The 22,843-nt window shown below is 40.8% G+C and overlaps 1 protein-coding gene across 1 annotated transcript in view; it reads right to left on the reverse strand.

Annotated features, from left to right (window-relative positions):
- Positions 1-9,787: 9,787 nt before the first annotated feature.
- FBH1 (F-box DNA helicase 1) overlaps positions 9,788-22,843 on the reverse strand; it is a 57,988-nt gene continuing 44,932 nt past the window's right edge. Inside the window, exons 20-22 of the mRNA XM_069978892.1 lie at positions 14,970-15,101; positions 13,283-13,464; positions 9,788-10,042 (exon numbers count right to left, since the gene is read on the reverse strand). Of these exons, the coding sequence (XP_069834993.1) occupies positions 13,294-13,464; positions 14,970-15,101 (303 nt within the window). The 3' untranslated portion in view covers positions 9,788-10,042; positions 13,283-13,293. The remainder of the gene's footprint in view (positions 10,043-13,282; positions 13,465-14,969; positions 15,102-22,843) is intronic.

Genomic DNA, 22,843 nt, shown 5'->3' on the forward strand with positions numbered 1-22,843 from the left:
CTGCAGCTATCATGGATGGGGGCCAAAACCTGCTGTTGGGCTGGCCATACTCCATCTCAGAAAATGTGAACCAGCTACAGACCCACAAGTGTAGCTCTGCAAGAAGGAGTGGGTGTATGTGGGCAAATGAAACTTTCCTCTTAAATACTAAGTTCTAGGTCATTCTAATAAAGGACAGTGGTTTGATATAAGAAACAATACATTACATGCTGTATAAAAGACACCAGAGACAGAACTGTGGACATTAGTGCAATACACTAGCAAAATAGTATAAATGTAAAATAACTTTACAAAGCTTTATTTATTGCATTTTTTATAGTTGAAGTAAATAGTGGGATAGGAAGAAAATAGACCAGATCCCATTCTTCTCCCCCAGGTCTGTCATATGATCTTTTTTCTTCTTCCTGCCTCTGAGAGGAGCCCTTGGTGCACAACGTGCTGGCTCTGCAAATCATTGGCATAGATGGCATACTGCAGCAGCGATTGGGGGTAGTGTCTCAAGATAACTCGTAAGATAACTAGCAGCCGAGGTTAACCTTGATGCCCTTATACCAAAAGGCATAGTAAAGATATGTAGAAAATAAGTGTCTCAAGGTCCTCAAGGTTTTAAATAGAGATGAGCAAATCTATAGTAGGAACAAACAAAGTGCTTTGTTCCTATTGGGATAGTTCTCATCAGGCTGTGGGCTTTGAAGTCTGCTCCTCTCCCTGCCGCTCCTCCCTGGGTGCTGGGAAAAGATGGATCCAGTCCTGGGAAACTTCTCCCAGTTTCCCAGGATTGAATCCTGCTTTTCCCCAGCACCCGGGGTGGAGCAGCAGGGAGCGGAGCAGCGCTGACAGGCAGACGACTTGATGAGTGGAGAACTGATTAAACATAGCGCCTTGCTTCATTTAGATGAGCGATTCGCTCAGCTCTAAAAAGCATCAATAAAACATAGTAATAAAAAATGAAAATATCACTGTGGGTATAGTAAATGAGTGTAAAAAAGATTTGCTGTGATTAAATTATCATAACAGCTAAATTGTGTTATATACACATAATAAATAGCAACATTTTGTATACATGTATAAGTAACATTCCATTTATTACATAGCGGCTTGTTTTGTATACAGTACAAATGTGGACTGTATGTAATCCTGGTGTTTCCCTATTTATGTTCCAATACTCGCAACCGAGTGGGACTTAAGGGGCTATTTATCAGGGTGGTGTGGTGCTCTCCCTATCATGGAGGCACCCCGTGGCAACAGGCTAGAGATATCTGGCTATCCCGTGTTTTGAGACTCGCAACCGAGGCTCCACGGACTCCTGTTTTGCATATTTAAATTTTTGGGGGCATCAGTGGAGACTCTTGAGTACTTCATTGGAATTTTTTTCACTGTTCTCCTTGAGTTCAGTGATAACTGTTTTGTTGGTCTGTATGTAATCACTGCTGAATAGACTCCTAGTAAGTCCTGAGACTATACCATTGACTTTACAGTCTCATAGGATCACTCTGTCAGCAGTCTCAGGATTTACTGGTAGTCTATTCAGCAGTGATTACACATAGTGCCTTCTAATACAGAAGGAGAGCGGTTGCAGACACACATTTGTATACCAATCAAGCTACAAGCTGCTATGAATTAACTGTAATGTTACTTATACATGTATACAAAATGTTACTATTATGTGGAAATAACACGATTTAGCTGTTATTATAAATCATTCAGTTTTTTACATTCATTTACTATATCCACAGCGACTTTTTATTTTTTATTGATGCTTTCCCTTCCTTTTTATATTTGTCTAAAGTTTTGCCATTTTTTACTCTTTACTTTTTCTGTTTTACGTTTTGATTTTTAAGATGTACATCATATATATCTATCATTTACACAAAGATTTATCTGACAGCTCTTTGAAGCCAAAGCCAGGAACAGACTATAAACAGGGAAGAGGTCATAAAGGAAAGACTGAGATGTCTCCTCTTTTAAATACATTCCTGGCTTTGACTTAAAAAATCTGTCAGACAAATCTGTCTGTGTAAATGCACCATAATTGGGGGTGATTTATGAGTTTAATTTAATATCCTCTTATATGTTTCTACATTGGTTTGATTATATAATAAACATATCTCTATTCATCTATATATCACTCTCTATCTTTCTAACCTTGAAGACCTTGAGACGCTATTTTTTCTAATAAGAGAGAAAATTGATTAATGTGAAGGAAAAGAACAAGAGCTAGTGCTAGGAAAGTATGACTTTTTCTTTATGCCCTGACCACCCAAAACCCACCCCCAGTAGCATATTATTTTTCTACATAAGATGGGACACATGTAAAAGAACCACCAGTTTGATGGCAATCTGGCAAAAAATAAGATGGTTGTGAGGTATGTTCATACAGAAACCTATTTATGAGAATTTGAAATATTTGCCATCAAAACTATAGGCTTTTATTATGGTATTTTTACGTTTTGTTTTTTAGCAATAATGCTAGCAACTAAAGGCATTTCAACTATTGAGGTTTAGCTTAAGTATATGCAATATACATTTATGGTGTGTTCACACCTACAGGATCTGCAGCTGATTTTCTGCAGCAGATTTCATTTAAATAACTGAACACAGCATCAAATCTGCTGCAGATCTGCTGCAGATCCTGTAGGTGTGAACGCACCCTTAAAGGGAATGTCTGTTTTGCAAACATTCAAGAATGCACCCAAGAAAAAAATGAAGCAACTATTCTTGACTAAAAAAGTAAAACACTTCAATCTCCTTGGTTTCAGGCAACAAACCTGTGTGTGTAATTTTAAGGGTGGGTTCATACTGAGGAATTCTCGCGGATAATATCCGCGGAATTCAGTTGTCTGTCCGCGCCTTTCCACCGGCTCCATAGACACCATTCTATGGGCCAGCGTATTCCGCTATCCTCCGAAAGAAGTGACATGTCACTCCTTTTGGCGGATAGCGGAATACGCCGGCCCATAGAATGGTGTCTATGGAGCTGGCAGAAAGGTGCGCGGACATGCTGTGGAATTCCGCGGAGTTTATCTGCGAGAATTCCTCAGTATGAACCCACCCGAATACTGCAGTTAGTAATCCTTTGCTTCCTTGAAGCTGTGCTTTCTTCTACTTTCTATCGAGATGGTACAGTGTTTGTTTGCAGTTTGTAATAAGAGTAAAATTGAAGTCTGCATAGGGGCTGTGTACACAGAACAGTATGTTCAATCAAGACTACTGCTTTTCTACTTCCGAAAAAAGCAGAAATAAGAGAGGTGTTTATTAGGGCAATATTTTTGGTGTTCACACATGTTCCAGCACAAATGTCAGAAACTAGAGCAGTGCAAGTAGGCAGAACTCTACTGATCACTTAATGGCCCCTTAACATGGGACGATTATCAGACAGATGAGCATTCCTAGACCGCTCATTCCCAAGAATTGTTCTGTGTAAAACGACCAGTGATCAGCCAGCGAATGAGGAAAGGAATATTTTTAGTAGCCATTTAAATTGTTGTTCGCAGCACATTGCTCTGATAGAACTGAACAATTATTTGGGCGGTGTAAAGACTTTGTAGCCGATCACAGGTAATCACTGAGAGACAATCACAGAGATTGGCGCTAGTTGTTGGGGTCTGCTAGGCCACTGTGAAAAGGGGCTTAGAACAAGATGAACAAGATGCAACTGCAGCACTGACAGCATCCACACTCTTCAAGGCTAGAAAATGAGATGGACAGTAGCAGCACCAAATAAGACAAGCCTAGAGAAAAGCGCACTCAGGAATAATGTTGAGCAAAACTCCAGTAAATGTGGCAGAATCCAAATCTGATGGCTTTTGATCTGCATAAACTGGTACTGCTTTCAAAGTGCTCTGGTTGTGCAGAAAAATCGAGGATTAGAGTCTTCGGTTTCCTAGGACTGAAGGTTAAGTGCTTTTTGTTGAAATTCTTAGGGGGTATTCCCATATCAAAAAATTGCATCTAAATAAAACTCACCTCAAGATATATAACTTTCTTATATAGTGTTATCACAAACTGTATGGTCTTCAGTGTGCTTTTGCGTCATGCATCCCTGACAGACATAGAACTACACAGTGTGGTATGGTCTCCAGCTCCTCGACTCTTCCCTCTCTATTTCTTGAGACAATGCTTCATCCTCTGATGTCATAGAATGCTTAGCCAGATCTGGTCTCTGCTTCTCTCATGCTGCAATGTGATGAATGATGCCACAAAAAGAGCAGAGCGAACAATTGCACCTGCAAACTCACTGATGGGCAATAGTCTGCCGTGAAATGAGATGTTCTGCAACAGCTTTGGGCAGAGAACTGGCAGGATTGATGTGGGAGGGAAATAGGCAAGGTGGCAGAGCTTTGACAGAGGCCTAAGGGAAAGTAATATAACACCTACACTTCCAATAGGAACCTTTGTATACGCTCACAGTACAGATGGTACAATTGAGATTCAATTCTAAACTAATACACATACAAACATATCTAGTACCAAAAAATAACAATAAAAATGCATTAACATTAACTGGGGAGGCGGGAGGCCATACAACTGGGACTGGTCTTAATATATAGTGCTTGTGCATCAAATAAGTAAACCAATACACTTTAACAGCATAAACGTATGTAATAAAGTGCTAGTGCATAAACAACAGCCATGCTATATAGTATGCTGAACAGGGTTATGGGAAATACCATAATAAAGATGCACTACATAAAGTATAGATAATGATATACTACCTTGTGTCCCAGTCCACTGGCCCCCACCTCACACTCCAATGCCGTTTCGCCTCCTGTTTCCTCTGGGAGGTTATATATCATTATCTATACTTTATGTAGTGCATCTTCATTATGATATTTCCCATATCCCTGTTCAGCATACTTATAGCATGTTGTTTTGCAATAGAACTTTATTAGATACATTTATGCTGTTGGAGTCTATTGGTTTACTTGTTTGATGCACAAGCACTTTATATTAAGACCAGTCCAAGTGGTATGGCCTCCCGCCTCCCCAAGTCTTGTTTTTAACCCTTTAATGACTGAGCCAGTTTTCATTTTTGCGCTTTAGTTTTTTCCTCATGTTTAAAAGGCCATAGTGCTTGCATATTTTCACCTACAGACCCACATGAGCCCTTACATTTTGTGACACCAATTATAGTTAGCAATGATAGACTTCATTTTTCCATAAAATATGCTGCGAAACCGTAAAAAATTATGTGCAGTAAAATTGAAAAAAAGGTGCATTTATTTTTATTTAGAGGGGTTTCGTGTTTACGCCGTTTGCTCTAAGATAAAACTGACATGTTAGCTATGTTCCTCAAGTCAGTATGATTACAATGATATGTAACTTTTAAAAGTATAACTTTTATTTTATTTGATGGCTTTCAAAAAAATTAAAATCTTAAAAAAAAACCAACTAAATATCTTTAAAATTGCAATATTCCCATCCTTCTAACGCTTTTATTGTTTGGTCTATGAAGCTGTGTGAGGTGTAGTTTTTTGCTTCTTTTCTTTTGGTACCTTGTTTGCATACATGCAACTTTTTGATCACTTTTTATTACATTCTTGTAAAAAACAAAACATTTTTGTGTAAACAAAAATGCACAATTTGGGCGTTTTTTTGTGCTTACACCATTTACCCTGCAAGATCAGGAATGTGATAATTTAATAGTTCGGGTGATTACGCACGTGGTGATACCAAATATGTTTTTTTTTTATTTATTTTTTATTTTGAAAATGGGAAAAGGGGTGATTTAAACTTTTATTAGGGGAGGGGACTTTTTTTCACACATTAGTTAGAAGTCCCCTGGGGGACTTCTGTATACACAGCACTGATCTCCCATTGAGATTAATGCTGTGTATATAATAGAGCAATGATTTATCAGATCAGTGCTCTATTACTCTGGTCTGCAGCAGACCAGAAACATGGATTACCGAGCCTGGATCAGCGTCATTCCGTTGCTGAGTGCAGGCCGGCTCAGTAGAAGGGATCTTCCCTCCCGATACCCCCACTAGACACCAGGGACAGGGGGCCAAGCACTATTTAAATGCAGCTGTCAGCTTTGACAGCTGCATTTAAATAGTTAATCAACCAGGAGCGTAGATCAGCAGCGCTGGCTAATACCCGCGTTTTTATAACTGTAACAGACAGGTAAGCAATGTTGTATGCTTCTGCAGCATGTTTATTTTACGTTTACCTGATGTTAGAGAACCCAATTTAAATCTTCTAGGACCATATTTTAAAATATTTTTAGCGATTTTCATATCTGTATTAGTGGTAAGTTGTTGCAGTTTTTTATGTTTGCCTTATTTAAAAAGCCTGCATTTAATGATTAATATGGTGGAGTGAATAAAATTTTAGGCTCCGAGCACACGAAGCAAAACTGGCGGAACCCCGCCAGCCTCCCTGTCATATTGAAAGTCTATGGAAGGCTTGCACGCCTCCTCTCTCCACGCTAAAGAATTAAAATGTATTCATGTCTTATCTGCATTGCCGAACTCCGACCTGACCTCCGCATAGTGCTGGAGCCGGAGAAGAGGCATAAAAGGAACGGTCTGCGCTTTTTGTACTGTACAATGTAAGCAATGTAGAGTATTATTCTGCATCACTTACATTCTGCAGTACAGAAAGAATTAATAGCAGAGCAGACTGTTACTTTTATGCCGCTTCTCCCGCTCTTGCACTGTGGGCGTTTGAGGTGGCCATCCATGGTCGCTGACCATGAAATAATCTGGTCACTGGTAATTTACCTTAGGTGCTGTCTAGGGATGGTCCAAACAGAGTTCGGCACGGGTTCGTACGAACCCAAACCCTCGGTAACGACTTCCGCTGTCTGCCCGCTCCGTGGAGCGGGCGGATCCAGCAGGAGGACCACCTAGAAAATTGGGATACAGCCACAGCCAAAGGCTGTATCCCAGTTTTCCAGGCGTTACTCCCGCTGTATCCGCCCGCTCAACGGAGTGGGCAGACAGCGGGAATTTGCTGCCGAGCGTTCGGGTTCATACGAACCCGAATCTCGGCAGGTTCGGACCATCCCTAGTGCTGTCTCACAAGCTCTGCGATGCTGCACTGAGCTCAGCAGTGTGCCTGCCCAGAACCTTCATTCCCTGTTTACTGATAACTCAGTTTAGGCATGGGAATGTTGAATGGGGGACCTGGGGAGCACAGGAAGACAGTAGTTCTTATATGGGGAGTGGCACTATGGTCAAAGTAATCTGATAGGAGGAATGTGAGGGCATGGTAATATTACAGGGAAGGTGGGGGGGCATGACAATTCTGTAAGGGGAATGTGGGGGGCACAGGGGTATGATGATGAAATGCTAATTTTGCAGCTCATTCATCCAAGTATAGCTGCTAGTACTGTTTGAATTGTGTCTTGGTGTATTTTTCTCTGTTTATTTAGCAAAACAATAGAAAATCGATATTTAAATCTAAAATGTACCTACTAGGAGATAATACTCAGGCCTGAAGGTATCTTAGTGACTGGATGGATGGCGTGTTTCACAGTTATGACATTAAACTGATGGCTATGGAAACCCATGCCATGAAGCTCTGTACACACAGTTCTGGTGTAAAATCAAAGTAATTGCATTAGTACTGAGCAGCACAAAAACAACATCCAGATGCTATAAATCTCCCTGATATTAGATGTACTGGTACAGAGACAGTCAGGGCAGGTAGCATGGAGGGGTCTGAGAAGCCAAGGTCTGAGTTTCCCAAAAGTGAGTATTGGAAAACAGAAATTCCTCCCTTTCCCTGTGTATGAGATAAGGAAAAAAACCTATAAGGGCTCATTTTTCAGGAACAATTGTACCCTTCTAAATCTATATAAGGTTAATAAAGGCATTTGTACCACCCCCAAATAGAACAACCTCCCTTCCCCATGGCAAGATTAAGTATTATTAGTCTGGCCCTCAAAAATCATTCCAGTTTCTCATGTGGCCCCATGGGGAAATTCATTGCCCACCCTTGCTCTACACCTTTCTTGATGTTCTGTCCTCTTTATCTGTATCTACACCTCCTTCATTACCATCCCAATGTAAAGGCCATATAACACAGGCTGATGTTGAGGAGGAAGCAAGTGCCAACTTGTCAGGTCAGCTCTCACTTCCTCCTTGTTCCCCACTTGCTGTCTGGGCTACTACACACAACAACCTATTGCACATCTTATATACACACACCAAGCCAGCTCATGAAACTTGACTTCTTTTATAAGCTAAAGGCTACAAATGTAAGTAAAAGTAAGATGTGGTCATAATAACGTGACTTGACTGTGTATGTGTGAGGAATATTTTTCTTTCCCGTAATCACTTTTGGACCCTTATTACCAGATTGACCTTACTGCAGAGCACTGTTTAAATATTTATACATTCTCTTTATTTTTTTGTACATTGGTTTGGGGGCTGCCATCAATCCTAAGCTATTTGTACCAGCATTTAGTGACATGCTTTATGGCAGGCCTCATGGACATACTGTAGATGACAATAGAGATGACTGTAAATCATTACTCAGCATACTCTGTGATCTTTTAAGAGGTCGTTCCACAGGGAGCTTCTATTGTCTTGATGCTATCTATCTACTGGTGTCACATGTTGCTGTTATGCTATACAGATCACTTTACAACAGGAAGTCTCAACTTAGTTTCTTTTTTAGGGTTCTTTTACATGGCCTTATATAGGGCCATGCAAGGATGCAAGAAGGGATGAGCGAACCAGCTGAGGTTCGTGTTCGTATGAACCTTAACTATCGGCTTCTGATTCCCACTGTCTGCCGGCTCTGTGGAGAGGGTGGATATAGCCAGGGGACCGCTTGGAAAACTAGGATATAGCCATAGGCTGTATCCCCCCTCTCCACGGAGCGGGCAGACAGTGGGAATCAGAAGCCGATAGTTCAGGTTCATACGAACCCGAACCTCGGCTGGTTCGCTTATCCCTAGACGCAAGTGACCGTCAATAAGCTAGATCGGTACTGATTTGCAGTGGCTTCAAAGGCCAGGCCGCATAAATGATCACTGCATCGTAGCGATGAATTTTGAAGTTGCACAATAGATGTGACTAGCCAATGAGCGGGTGTTTTCCCGATCCCCTGCTGATCACAGACACTTTTACACAGCCCGGTTATTGGCTGAAGCAGTATTTCTATTAATAAATATGTTTAACATAAAAACTTCATTTAAACAATAGGCTGTTTTCTGATGACACATTCCCTTTAAAGCTACTGCTTTGGTCTTTGTGCCAGACACCACAAAAACCTTTGTTGGTCTTGTAGGTCTATGTCTCAATGAGGGTTACACAAATATAAAATGGGTCGACACTGACAAATGAAGTGTGCATACATTTCATCATAAAAAGCAGAAAGCTAGGGTTAAAAAAAAACAACAATACACAAGCATACTGTAGAAAATATGTTACAGATAATCATACCATTAAAGGCTGTATTGTGTTGCATATGTAGATTTGTTACAACAATAATCAAGTATCATACTGCATTAAAACAAAAATATGTAAGGCAATTGAACATTCAGCCAAATACTGCCATAAGGATAAAATCCTAAATCCTGGAGATTGAGATACTAAAGATAAAGCTGACATGCATATATTGAAAAAAATGTGACAAAACAAGCTTGCATCCTTCTCTGCCCCAATGCGTCTCTGGGGGACCATCCTAAGTGGAAGCCAATACATTCATCAGCCACATGTTAAAGTATATTTGTAAGGTTATTATATATTATGTGAAAAAAAAATTTTTCTAACCAATTTAGTGCATGAGCAACATACAAACTCCCCAAAAAAGGAACACACTAGAAAGAAAATCTTAATAAAGATACATATACTGCTTTATTAAAGTATTATTGGAAGTGGTAACATCTGAATGTACAGTAGTTCTCCTTGTGTTTGATTGTGAGAGGACACCAGAGTACCTGGCGAAAACACAATCATTCTGAGTTTAGATTGTGAGTCCCACTGGGGACTGGGACTGATGTGACTTCTGTATAGTGCACTGCAGAATTTGTTAGTACTATATAACAAATAATTACAGGATGGAAAATCCATTAAAAACACCACACCTGTAACAGAAAAAAAGTTAGGAATAAGTATGACATAAACCATGCACGGAATATTCAATGCTATAACACAATGCAATGTAGTCAGATATAGTTACTAGTAGATAAGCCCCAAGAGTCATCCAAATCCAAGCCTAATAGTAATCCCACAATGTACAATAAAGCAAACGCACAGAGTATGTAAATTCAGAAAACACAGCCAGAAAAAGAAGGCCTAAAATAGCCAACAACCGTAATATTAATTCTGTATATACAATTAAAAGACATCTATTGCAATAGTAAAAAAAAGAAAAGAAAAACGGAAAAGTAACAGAGCTAGACTATACATAAGGCATTACATTCAGGGTATGCGTGTTATGTGACTATAGAATTCTATTAGCCAGGCATATGAGCTTTCAACATAGGTTTATGTTTGTAATTGAAAAGGGTTTTTTTTTTAATGGGAGGCAGACCTATACAACTGTATTGTAGGACTGTGGCACATGCATTTGGTGGTACTTTTTTAAATGCTCGCACTGAAGATAATGCTCAAGTGTTGTGTGAACCAGGAATACGTTGTATGAGCAAAAGCATGCACTTTATGAACTATAACACTTCTACAAGATGTGTTGTCTTTATTTTTTAATCTCTTATCTCTTTTTATACCTGAATTAATTTTATTTTGGACGCTGGTAAAGCTGCACTTTTTGTATTACATTTTAAACACTAATTATTTTTACCCGGAAAACTGTTTTACATTTTATATTAATATTTATATGTTTGTTTAAGCGTACCTGGGGGGAAGATATATGTGATGCAGACATTATAAAACATGTAAATTCTTACAGTAAAGAATTATAGGAATTATCTTTCTGTTGGTGTAGAATCGTTCTTTCCTCTAGACAGAACAATTTTGTTATACTAATACATAATTATTAGGTAACCCTTTTAGATGGCTTTTTTTTTAGAAACTTAAAAGTCACAATTTTAAAAATCTTTCAGGATACTGTGATGTACCAGTCCTTTTTCATAATGGTTTTATTCCATGTAGTAAATTATCTTGATGTAGACTTTTCCTTCCCTTGTGCATAAACTTACATTTATCAGTGTTGAACCTCATCTGCCACTTTTCAGCTGAAGCCTCCAACCTATTCAGACCAGTTTGTAACTCTTTTGGAGATGCCACCGTATAAACAGTATACTGCTACACTTTATATTAAAGAGAATAGGGCCCGATATAGTGATACCCTACTAGTAGCAATGTCCCAGAGTATGTACCAATATAACAACCCTCTGTTTTCTAGCACTGGGTCAGTTACTCACTTTCACATATTGTCCTTTAGCCCAAGCATTTTCATACTAAGATATAAGACATTCAGGGATACTCTCCAGTTCAGGCTTAACTACAACTCTCCATCAATATTATTATTATTATTATAAATACATTTTTGTACTCACTGTAAAATAATTTTCTTATAGGATTCCATGGGGGACACAGAACCATAGGTATATGGGAGACTGACACCAGGCATGAAAAGTGTTGACACTGCCTAGATAGGCTACACCCCTTCCACCAACACTAAAGGGCCTTTTAGACAGGCTGAATATTGGTCTTAGACAGGCTCAATATTGGTCAGGAGTGTTGCTAGAAATGTGTAAAAGTGGCAGCTATCAGCCAAGGAATGGGGGAGCTGCAAAGTGGAATGCCAGATCACAAGCAACACAGAAGGTTAGTATGCACTGCTTGTGATCTGGAAACTGACAGTACAGATATATAATATATATATATATATATATATATATATATATATATATATATATATATATATATATATATTTATACACACACACACACACACACACACACACAGTCAGTTTTCATGGCTGCACAAACGTTACAAGGATCTTTTGTGGGGCCCGGCACCTGATTAAATGTCCTGTGTAAAAAGACTTGAAAATGAGCGCCAATCTCGCTGATTGCGGCTCGTTTGTGTCCGTGCACAGCCCCATGTCGGGCCGTGTAAAAGAACTCTAAGTTAAGTTTGTGCAACAAACAGTAAAAAAGGCAAAGAAAAAGGAACTCCAGAACCCAAGGATTGCCCAATCCTGGGAGTAACAGCCAAGACAAACATGCAAAACGCAACCCTATGTTAAGGGCGAATGAAAATGAAGGCAGTATCTGTGCGTACCAGGAAAAAAAAAAAGGTTTTTACGGTCAGTACAAAAAGTACATGGGATGTTAAAATTGGTCTCAGAGGGTTAAAACATTCAAGAAAAAAAGGAGCAACTACCATGCAACCTGCCTAAAGTACAGCAACGTAGAGCACCCTGCAGCTAAAACTGCCATCCGAGATACCATGGTACAGATTTGGTTGAGTTGGTGAATGTGTGCACCTATCCCAGGTGACAGCCTTGCGGACCTGGGAACTTGATGCTTGATTGAGAACTGCCCAGGAAACCCCATTGGGCTGCTTAGTGTGAACAGTGACCTGAAGAAAGGGAACCCTACTCTTCCAAGAGCGCAGCAATGGTACAATTTAAAGCTAAAAAGACGTTACTTGGGCCCTCTGATCTGACAGAGAGTGAGGCCATCTGAATGATAATACTGTGGTAAATAAGACAAAATGTTCTCAATGAAGATGAATTGCTGGTGTATGGCAAGGGATGTCATCCCCTGTAGGAGCTCCCAGCAATGAGTGATGTAAGAAGTATCTTCTTGTCCAAGAAGAGTGATAATTTGTCAAACCAGCAAGAATTTCCTTCTGAAGGGGGCAAGAGAGAAACTGACCATATAGGGTAGCCTTGAAGGCTAAAACCATCTTGCCCATAAGCTGGCCAAGTACTGCCTAGTTTTCTGCCACCCTCAGCTATTAAGGGGGGATTCTACTAGTGTAGCAGCCATCACTGACAACCCACCTGATCAACTGTAAAAGAAAAGAAAATGAAAATAAAAAAAATGCAGCAGGAGTAGGTCACGTCTTCTTCTACAGACACTAGGCAAAAATGGATGTCGGTAAAAGAGGTACAGCTGTCAGCCTCCTAGTGCCAAGGACCTATAACCATGGTGCTGTATTCCCCAATTACATTTACAAGAAGAAAATTCTAATTTACGTATTAAATTACATCAAACTGTGTATCCTGATAACTGAAGAAACAATAAATATCATTCAATATAAATAGCAATGTTAAAAGACACGCTACAATCAGCTTGTTGCTATATTTGTATTATGTCCAAGTTATAGGTAAGCAAATAGTTGCCAGTACCAGTGATTCACTTAAATAAGATTCAGCAGTCCTTCATAGTGCCTGGGAAGCACAATGTTCTCTAGTTTAAGATCCAAGGTTGTCAAAACCTCCTGAGAGATCATCAGTTGTGTTATTGGCCCGACTCGTTGTTGTGCACAAGCATGGCAGATGTATCCTCCCTTATCTTCACTATTGTCGCTCTGCACAGACATAAAAACCAAAGGCTTATGAGTGAAATCAAACATAATATATACATACATGTACATTATAAGGGAGAATGTGTTGAGCAGGTATCTGCACTTTCAAAAAAAAAAAAAAAAAAAAAGCAACAAAAGCAGCACATAAACATACTTCCGCAACATTGCCACAGGGGAAAAATAAAAAATACCCGTCATATGTGCCTTGTATTAAACAACCTTGTGAATGTTATTACAAATGTGTCATAATAAAAGAGGCAAGATACTTTTTATAAATAATTTTTGGCAAAAACATGTTTTTAGAATGATTTCATCCCCCAAAATACAGCTCGTTTCCAAATTGCTTAACAGCAATATTTCCAGCTGTTAAAACAGATGTCCTTCTCCATAATTTTCTTTCTTTTACATCTGCTTTTTTCTTTGATGGAGGGCAAGGCCTACCTGAAGCAAGGCACCTTAAGAACTAATGCCTATGTACAGATAATATTTTAGGGTGTATTTTATGGCTCAACCCCCCCCCCCCCACACACACACACACAAAAACAACAGCTTTTTTTTTAAGAGCAAAATAAGTAAAACATTTTTAACTGTAAAATATGGCATGTTTTGGGCATATTTTTGACCACAGATATTCCTCACAGTATGCCATCTACTGTAAAGGCGACCCTACATTAAAAGTGGTTAAAATAACTAAAATAAAATAAATAAATAAAAACTTAAGGCTGGTTTCACACATCCTTCAAATCATGGAAAAACCTCCTGGGTGTTTTTGTTTTTCTTTTTTGCAAAAACGCTAGCAAATAGATGTTTAAAAAATGCAGCATGCTGAGGGTGTGGCCTTTTTTGGCGTACTGTGGCCATAGTCTTTAATTGGACTGTTCTGGTTGTCTCAAAAACGCCATTGCTGTGCATTTTCTGGTGTCACCTTTTGTGGTCCAGCAACTAGGTCATGTGATGGCAGAGGGGAAAAAAAAAATTCAGCATGCAAAAACGCCTAAACCACAAAAAAAATCATTCACACAAAGTAAAAAAAAAGCCAGAAAAATACCCAAATGCATGGAAAATAATGTATTGGCAGTTTTTCTGGCTTTTTTGGGGGGCCTGAAAAACGCCACACATAAAGGATGTGTGAGGGCACCTTCACAGGTCTTTTTCTTCAGTGATTTTCTACCATAGGATTCACAGCTTCAGTCAGTTGCTTAGTGGTCATGGAGTGGTAGTATGAAAGCAGAAGCCCCACTTAGGGTCCATTTTCACAAAAAGATTATCTGATTATCTGCCAAAGATTTGAAGCCAAAGCCAAAAACAGACTATAAACAGAGAACAGGTCATAAAGGGAATCCTGAGATTTCTCCTCTTTTCAAATCCATTCCTGGCTTTGGCTTCAAATCTTTGGCAGATAATCTTTCCGTGTAAAAGGACCATTAGTGAAGCTGATCTGGAAAAACAACCATTGACATGTGTGGAGCTGCGAATGCTAGTAATCTAAAACCATGTAAACGCCTTACATAGGTGATCGTCAGCTTTCTCATGGTCAAAACAGACTGCTCAGGAATAGGATTCTTGCAGTGGGACAAGGCACATAGAACTGGTCCGTCTTTCAACATCTGGCTTGTCAGCTCTGCTTTTAGAAAATATTCCTACAATAAGGAAACAATGACAGGTCAGCAAAATGTTATAATATATAGATAATGATCCAAAAGAGAGAAAGTTACTAGGTACAGAAAATCAAATCCAAAAGGACAGTATCTTCATGCAAAAATAGTGACTTATTTCTCCATATTGAAAAAGTTTCATCTCTCAAAAAGACATCCTGAGCCTGTCTCACACTTATCAATCTACTAGTTAGGATCACTGCTTCCTAGTGTTAGATTGTAGCTCAAGTAGTACTGTATTATCTTAACCCCTGAAGGACAGACCCTAAAATAGCCTTAAGGACCGGACCATAACTCTTTATTTTTCCATCTACATGGCCATGTGAGGGCTTGTTTTTTTCAAGAACAGGTGTATTTTTAATAGTCTCTTTCAATCTACCATAAATGAATGACGAAACTCCCCAAAAAATTTTATGGGGTAAAATTTTGAAGGGTGTCTGTGTTTATGTAATGCACTTTACAGTATATTGGTCAGTCTGAATACAGCAATATGCAGTCATGCTGCAGGGTCCTGATTGGTAAGTGACAAGTGCTGCTCCTGTCACTTACACTTAAAAGTGATTTAAGGGCTAAAGCCCAGGCCCCAAGGGCATAAATGTACTCCCTCAGTTGTTAAGGGGTAAAAGGTGTTTAACCCCTTAAGGACAGAGCCTGAAATGGCCTTAATGACAGAGACAAATTTTATGAATATGACCAGTGTCACTTTATTCATCAATAACTTCGGGATGCTTTTACCTATCCGGCTGATTCTGAGAGTTTTCTCGTGACATATTGTACTTTACAGTTCTGGTAAATTGGAGTCGATACACATAACGAATCTTTATGAAAAACCCCCAAATAATGTGAAAAAAATGTGAAAAAATGCATTTTTCCAACTTTGAAACTTTTTTGCTTATACAGAAAGTGGTTATACCACATAAATTATATATTAAATAGCATTAGCAACATGTCTAATTTATGTTGGCAGCATTTATTAAACGATCTTTCATTTTTTTTAGACAATAGGAAGCTTAAAGAGTCACTGTCGTATTTTTTTTTTTTTGCAGAAATCAATAGTCCAGGCGATTTTAAGAAACTTTGTAATTGGGTTTATTAGCCAAATCTGCCATTATCTGCATGTAAAAAGCCTTTTCCCAGGTCCCCCCCTCCTTCCTCTTTTTCATCCACTCTGAAAAATCTGAAAATTGTGACTTGTTGCAGGAGACGTACCCTGTCTGCTCTAGGGAGAGGGGAGGGGGGAGGAGGAAGGAGGGAGTTAGCCGGCAGCAGAAAGCAGATAACAGAGGATTACAGGCATGGAGCTGGGTGACAGCTGTAATCCGAGCTCAGACAGGTCACTGGTGATGGTCAGAACAGATAACGGGTGAGGGATTTGTAGATTAACTCTTTGTTGTCCTGTTTTGGTCTTTTCTTTAGCTCTCTCCATAGGAGAACAATGAAGACAGGGGGGAGAGCTTCAAACTGCTTTTTAATGATAAAAATGCATTTTTCGGATAATAAACCCAATTACAAAGTTTCTTAAAATCGCATGGACTATTGATTTCTGCAAAAAAAAATTTCAAGACAGTGACACTTTAAAACATTAGCAGCAAATTTCCAAATTTTCAGTAAAATTTCAAAATCAGATATTTTTAGGGACCTGTTCAGGTTTAAAGTGTATTTGAGGGGCCTGTATGTTAGAGAGCCCCACAAAGCACCCCATTTCAGAAACTGCACCCCCCACACTCTGCAAAAGCATATCCAGAAAGTGTTTTAACCCTTTTTTTTTTTTTTTTTTTTTAATATATCCATAAACAATTACACAGTATATCCAAAAACAAAAATAAAACTATACCCCATTCCCCCCACACACCCAGACCCATCCCCCCCCCCCCAAAAAAAAAAAAAAAATTATCGTCCAATAAAGCCCTTAGGACAGTACATATCCTCTTTTTCCCATGGAGTCGAACCCGCGGAACATCCTCTATAAATCCTCTTACTATGAGGTGCTGTAGTTCTAGCTCACGCTTCCACCTCCCACTAGCTTATGAGGTTAGTTTATTGATTCTATCCGTGCAGGGTCTCCGCCCCCCCCCCGCCCACGCACGGGAAGCGCCCCAGGCCAGACAAACAAGCCACACAAACAACAAAACAAGAAAGAAAAAAAAAGAAAAAAAACCATACACACCCTCTGTATATATATAATATAACTATTAGTACATTTCACCTCTTTTCAGCAGACTAAAACCCCGGCAGCCCCCCTTCTCACAATCGGTATATTCACCAGCGTCAGTCACCCACCTTTCTCAGATGGATTTCCAACACACAGCAAATCCACCCCCACATCTTCTATCCCTATATTGTATATTATTGATTCCTTTTATACTTTCCTATATACAGAGCAACGCAAACACACAAAAAAAAAAAAAAAAAATTGTTTTTTCTTCCTTTCTTTTTCTTTTCCTTAAAATAAGGCCATTCATACCAAAACATCTCAGCCCGGGGCACACCCCCCCTTTAGCGGAGTCACAGAAATAAAAGCCAAGTGTGTAAGAAATTTGAAAATTTAAATTTTCTGTGCAGAGATTTTATTTTAATCCAATATTTTTCATAATTATGAACCTATTACCAGAGAAATGCACCCCAATAATTATTGCCCCGTTTCTGCAGTTTATAAAAATACCCCATATGTGGCCCTATTGCGCTATTTGACGCAACCACAAGCCTCAGATATAATGGAGCGCCTAGTGAATTTCAATGCCTCCGTTATATTTGGTCATTTTTGACTGTACCACTTCAGGTTGGCAGAGGCTCTGGGGTGCCAAAACCTAAAAAACACCCCTAAAGGGACACCATTTAGAAAACTACACCCCTCAAGGAATTTATCAAGGGGTGCGGTGAGCATTTGGACCCCACAGGTGCTTCACAGATTTTCCGAACAATATGGCGTGAAAAAAAGAAAAATTTATTTTTTACACTAAAACGTTGTTCTAGCCTTCAATTTTTCATTTTCTTAAAGGGATAAGAGGAAAGAAAGACACAAAATGTGTAGCACAGTTTCTCCCGAGTACGGAAATACCCCACATGTGGCGATAAAGTGCCAAAGGGGCGCAGGACGAGCCTCCAAAGGGAAGGAGCGCCAATTGGCTTTTGGAAGCTGAATTTCACTGGAAAGGATTTCAAGGGCCATGTCGCATTTACAGAGCCCTCGTGCTGCCAAGACACTGGAAACCCCCCACAAGTGACCCCATTCTGGAAACTACACCCCTCAAGGAATCTAACAAGGGGTGCAGTGAGCATATGGACCCCACTGGTGACGGACACAAATGTGGAACAATGTGACGTGAAAGGGAAAATTTTCATTTTTTCACTTTCATGGCACAAATGTGCCCGTCATCCAGGGGTCCATATCCTCACTGCACCCCTTGTTAGATTCCCTGAGGGGTGCAGTTTCCAGAATGGGGTCACTTGTGGGGGGTTTCCAGTGTTTTGGCAGCACGAGGGCTCTGTAAATGCGACATGGCGTTCATCATCCATTCTAGCCAAATCCAATCTCCAAAATCCAATTGGCGCTCCTTCCCTTCGGAGGCTTGCCCTGCGCCCACATGGCGCTTTATGTCCACATGTGGGGTATTTACGGACTCGGGGGAAATTGCTCTACACATTTTGGTTTTTTTTCCCTCTTTTAACCCCTTGTGAAAATGATAAATTCAAGGCTAAACCAACATTATAGTGTAAAAAATTTAATATTTCATTTTCACGCCACATTGTTCCACATTTGTGCCAGTCACCAGTGGGGTCCATATGCTCACTACACCCCTTGTTACATTCCCTGAGGGGTGTAGTTTCCATAATGGGGTCACTTGTGGGGGGTTTCAACTGTCTTGGCAACACAGGGGCCTTTTGAATGCAACATGGCCCCTCGAAATCCATTCCATCCAAATCCAGCCTTCAAAAACCAAATGGCGCTCCTTCCCTTCGGAGGCTTACCCTGCACCCGCATGGCGCTTTATGTCCACATGTGGGGTATTTCCGTACTCAGGGGAAATTGCGCTACACATTTAGTGTTTTTTTTTTTTTATCTTTTAGCCCCTTGTGAAAATGAAAAAATCATGACAAGATTAATGATTTAGAGTAAAAATTTTACAAAAATTACACTAAATGTTGGTCTAGCCTTGATTTTTTCCATTTCCACAAGGGGTTAAAAAAGAAAATGAACACAAAACGTGTAGGGTAGTTTCCCCTGAGTACGAAAATACCCCACATGTGGGCATAATGTGCCATATGGGCACAGGGCAAGCCACTAAAGGGACAGAGCGCCATTTAGAGGCTGGAATGGACGATGGAGGCCATGTCGCATTTACAAAGCTCCTGTGCTGCCAGGACAGTAGAAACCCCCGACAAGTGACCCCATTCTGGAAACTACACCCCATAAGGAATCTAACAAGGGGTACAGTGAGCATATGGACCCCACTGGTGACGGGCACTTACGTAGAACATGTGCCGAGAAAATAAAAAATACAATTTTTTTCATTTTCACGTTCCAAATGTGGCCGTCACCAGGGGGCCATATCCCCGCTGCCCCGCTTGTTAGATTGCTTATCGGGTATAGTTTCCAGAATGGGGTCACTTGTGGGGGGTTTCTACTGTCCTGGCCTCACAGAGGCTTTGTAATTGCATCATGGCATCCTCTAATGGGAATGGCGGCCATACCTATTTAGCTGGGGAAAAGGGACAATTCTAATTTATTTGGGGGTATTAGGCCAATTATTAGTTTGAAGGTTGAAAATGACAGGTGTCCATCAAATTCAACCTGTGTTGACCCAGAGGAAGGGAAAAAACCCTCGTAAGGCAGACGACAGTAGCCTCATCACAGGGAAAAAATTCCTTCCCGACTCCATAATGGCGATCAGAATAATCCCTGGATCAACGTGACCCCTGAAATAGGAATAAGGGACAGAATTTAGATAATGTAGAACCCCAATGACGTGTGGTACGCCTTGGAGCGATCCAGTATGCAGAGGCCGGGGTGATCAGGACAGGTGTCACACTGGAAAATGGTGTCCTTCCTGATCCCCCTGTTACACCACACTCTACACTTCTTCTGGGGTCTCCCTTTCTCCAGTGTGGGGGACGTCACCTGGAAAATGTTGCCCTGGTGCGATACGGGGTCCTTCATATCCAGAAGCGCTGGGTCCGCTCCATGGCTGCTAAATATTAGGGCCCTAATTACTGCTTCTGATATGTTCGGATCGTGCCGCAAGCTACAGGGCAGCGAGGGTCCGGAAGAGGGGGTGCTGGTATAAAAGTTATCCCTGTACAGGTGGTGACCTTTATCCAGCAGTGGGAAGATCAGTTCCCGGACGATCTTCCCACTTGTTCCGAGGATGGGGGGGGGGGGGCGAGGGGGCATCTGGGGGCTGGATTCGGGTGTCCCTTCCTACATACACTCTAAGGGTACGTGCACACTGCGGAATCGCGACAGATAACCCTTCGTGCATTCCGCAGTTGGCACCCGCCGGCGGAGTGATGCAGGCACACGTCTCCACACGTGTCATAGACTCCATTCTATGCACGGGCGGATTCCGCTCTCCGACCAACGTGTTCATTTTTTGGATGGATGATGGAATCCGCCTGTGCATAGAATGGAGTCTATGACACGGGTGGAGACGCGCGCCCGCATCAGTCCGCCGGCGGGTGCCAGCTGCGGAATGCACGAAGGGTTATCCTTCGCCATTCCGCAGTGTGCACGTACCCTAAATCTGTAAGAGTACCCAGAGGTACTCTCGCAGAGTTTGGAGAATTTCATGCCATACCGTCATCTCTTATTGGGACGGTACTGGCGGAAAAGACGTGTCTGGGAGGCAGCATACGCTACGCTACCCCAGACACGTCACTGGATGATGAGGATGAATGGAGGAACGAATGATCCCCCCATTCATCCTCACTGGCTGTTTCGGTGTCGGAGGCAATAATAACGTATCCCTCTGACGCCGAAAACACCCTGGGGGCCATCTTTATACGGGGACTAGTATATGGGGTATGTAGTGGTGTAGTGTCAAACTTTATTCAATGTAGTGTGGTGTAATGTAGTGTTTTTTACATGTTTTTTTTTTACAGTAAGTATAAAAAAAACCTACGGCAACAAAGGTGTTGCTGATAAATGCCGCACTTATCAGCAGACCGTGGCAGTAGGATATAGAAAAAAAACACCCTACGCCAAAAAGGAGGGGTTGCTGATTAGCAGCGCACTTTCGTGCGATGCTGATCAACACTCAGCGGCGATAGGGTGCGGAAAATAGAAAAAAAAAATTTGGACCACCATTACTTTTTACAGTAATGGCGGTCGGTGCCGTCCTCGGACAGCACCGACCGCCATTTTTTTCCGGGTCATCGGGTCACCGATAACCCGGAAAGGTTCCGATCGCCGCTATTGGCTGATCGGAATTGATCAGCCTATAGCGGCGATCGTAAGCACGGGGGGTGTTAACCACCCCCCGTGACGAGAAGCTAAGATGGCCTGCTATGATTTATAGCAGGCCATCCTCCCCGATCGCTGTGTGCGAACACGCAGCGATCGGGGAAACATCGGGCGTATATTTACGCCCTGATGCTCTAAGTACCAGGGCGCGAGCGCGTAAATTTACGCCCGATGTTGTTAAGGGGTTAAAAGGGGTATACCCATTATAATTATTAGAAGCTCCACTTCTGTCCAGCCCTCATAGGGGTATGTTTATGAGTCTTTGACCTTTTAAACAGACAAACCAATTAGACTCTGAAGTGTAACAAAAGTAAGGGTGCTATTACTCAGAGCTATTATCTGTTGAATCAGGCTGTGTATTGGCTCGGTAAGTGAGTGCTGATCTAGCAGATCAGTGCTCACTTAGGGTACTATTACACCAAGCAATTTTCCAACGACTAACGATAAACTATCTTAAACGACCGCTAAGGCAAACGACCCGAAATCGTTCGCCCAAGTACACGAAACGATGATCGTTATTTATGATCGTTCTTGCGGTCGTTTAGTCGTCGCTATTGTGTACATTTCAGCTGTGAATTCTTATTCCACCGAACGATATGCTAACGATGAGCGAACGATCAAACGATAAAAATAGGTCGGGATCCTATTAAACGATCAACGATTTCTCGTTGGTCGTTTAATTGTTGCCTGCTATTACACGAAATGATTATCGTTAAAATCCGAACGATTTAACGATTTTTCGAACGATAATCGTTCCGTGTAATACCACCCTTACAGTGTAATGTCGGGCAGTGTAATACAGCCCTAAGGGTCCAAAAAGTGACAATGAATTAAGAAAGTGACAGCATTAGCAGAACTCCCACCGACTTTAATGGGAGTTGCACAAATGCCAATTTTTTTTTATTTTTTTTTTAAACTTATTAAATTTTAGAAATGTACTTTAAACAATATGGAAAACACAGCCAAACACATTAGTTTGTAGCTGCACAGATGTAAATGCCATAAAACAAAATACAATCACAAAGTGCAGCCCTAGAATTTGCTGTCTACTGTACTGTATAGGGTAAGATGGCAGAAAAAGAGAACTCATCCAAACAAACACAAGACAACCAAGCACACACACACACATACATACATAGTGGTGCCTCTACACCCCCACAACCAAGTACCACACACAACTTTAATCTGCTGTAACATCCAGCATAAGCCAATGTATTCAAACCTTTTTAAATTTCCCAGGACACTTACGACTGTCATACAGGATTTG

This window comes from Dendropsophus ebraccatus, chromosome 1 (assembly GCF_027789765.1).
Source record: "Dendropsophus ebraccatus isolate aDenEbr1 chromosome 1, aDenEbr1.pat, whole genome shotgun sequence".
NCBI lineage: Eukaryota > Metazoa > Chordata > Amphibia > Anura > Hylidae > Dendropsophus > Dendropsophus ebraccatus.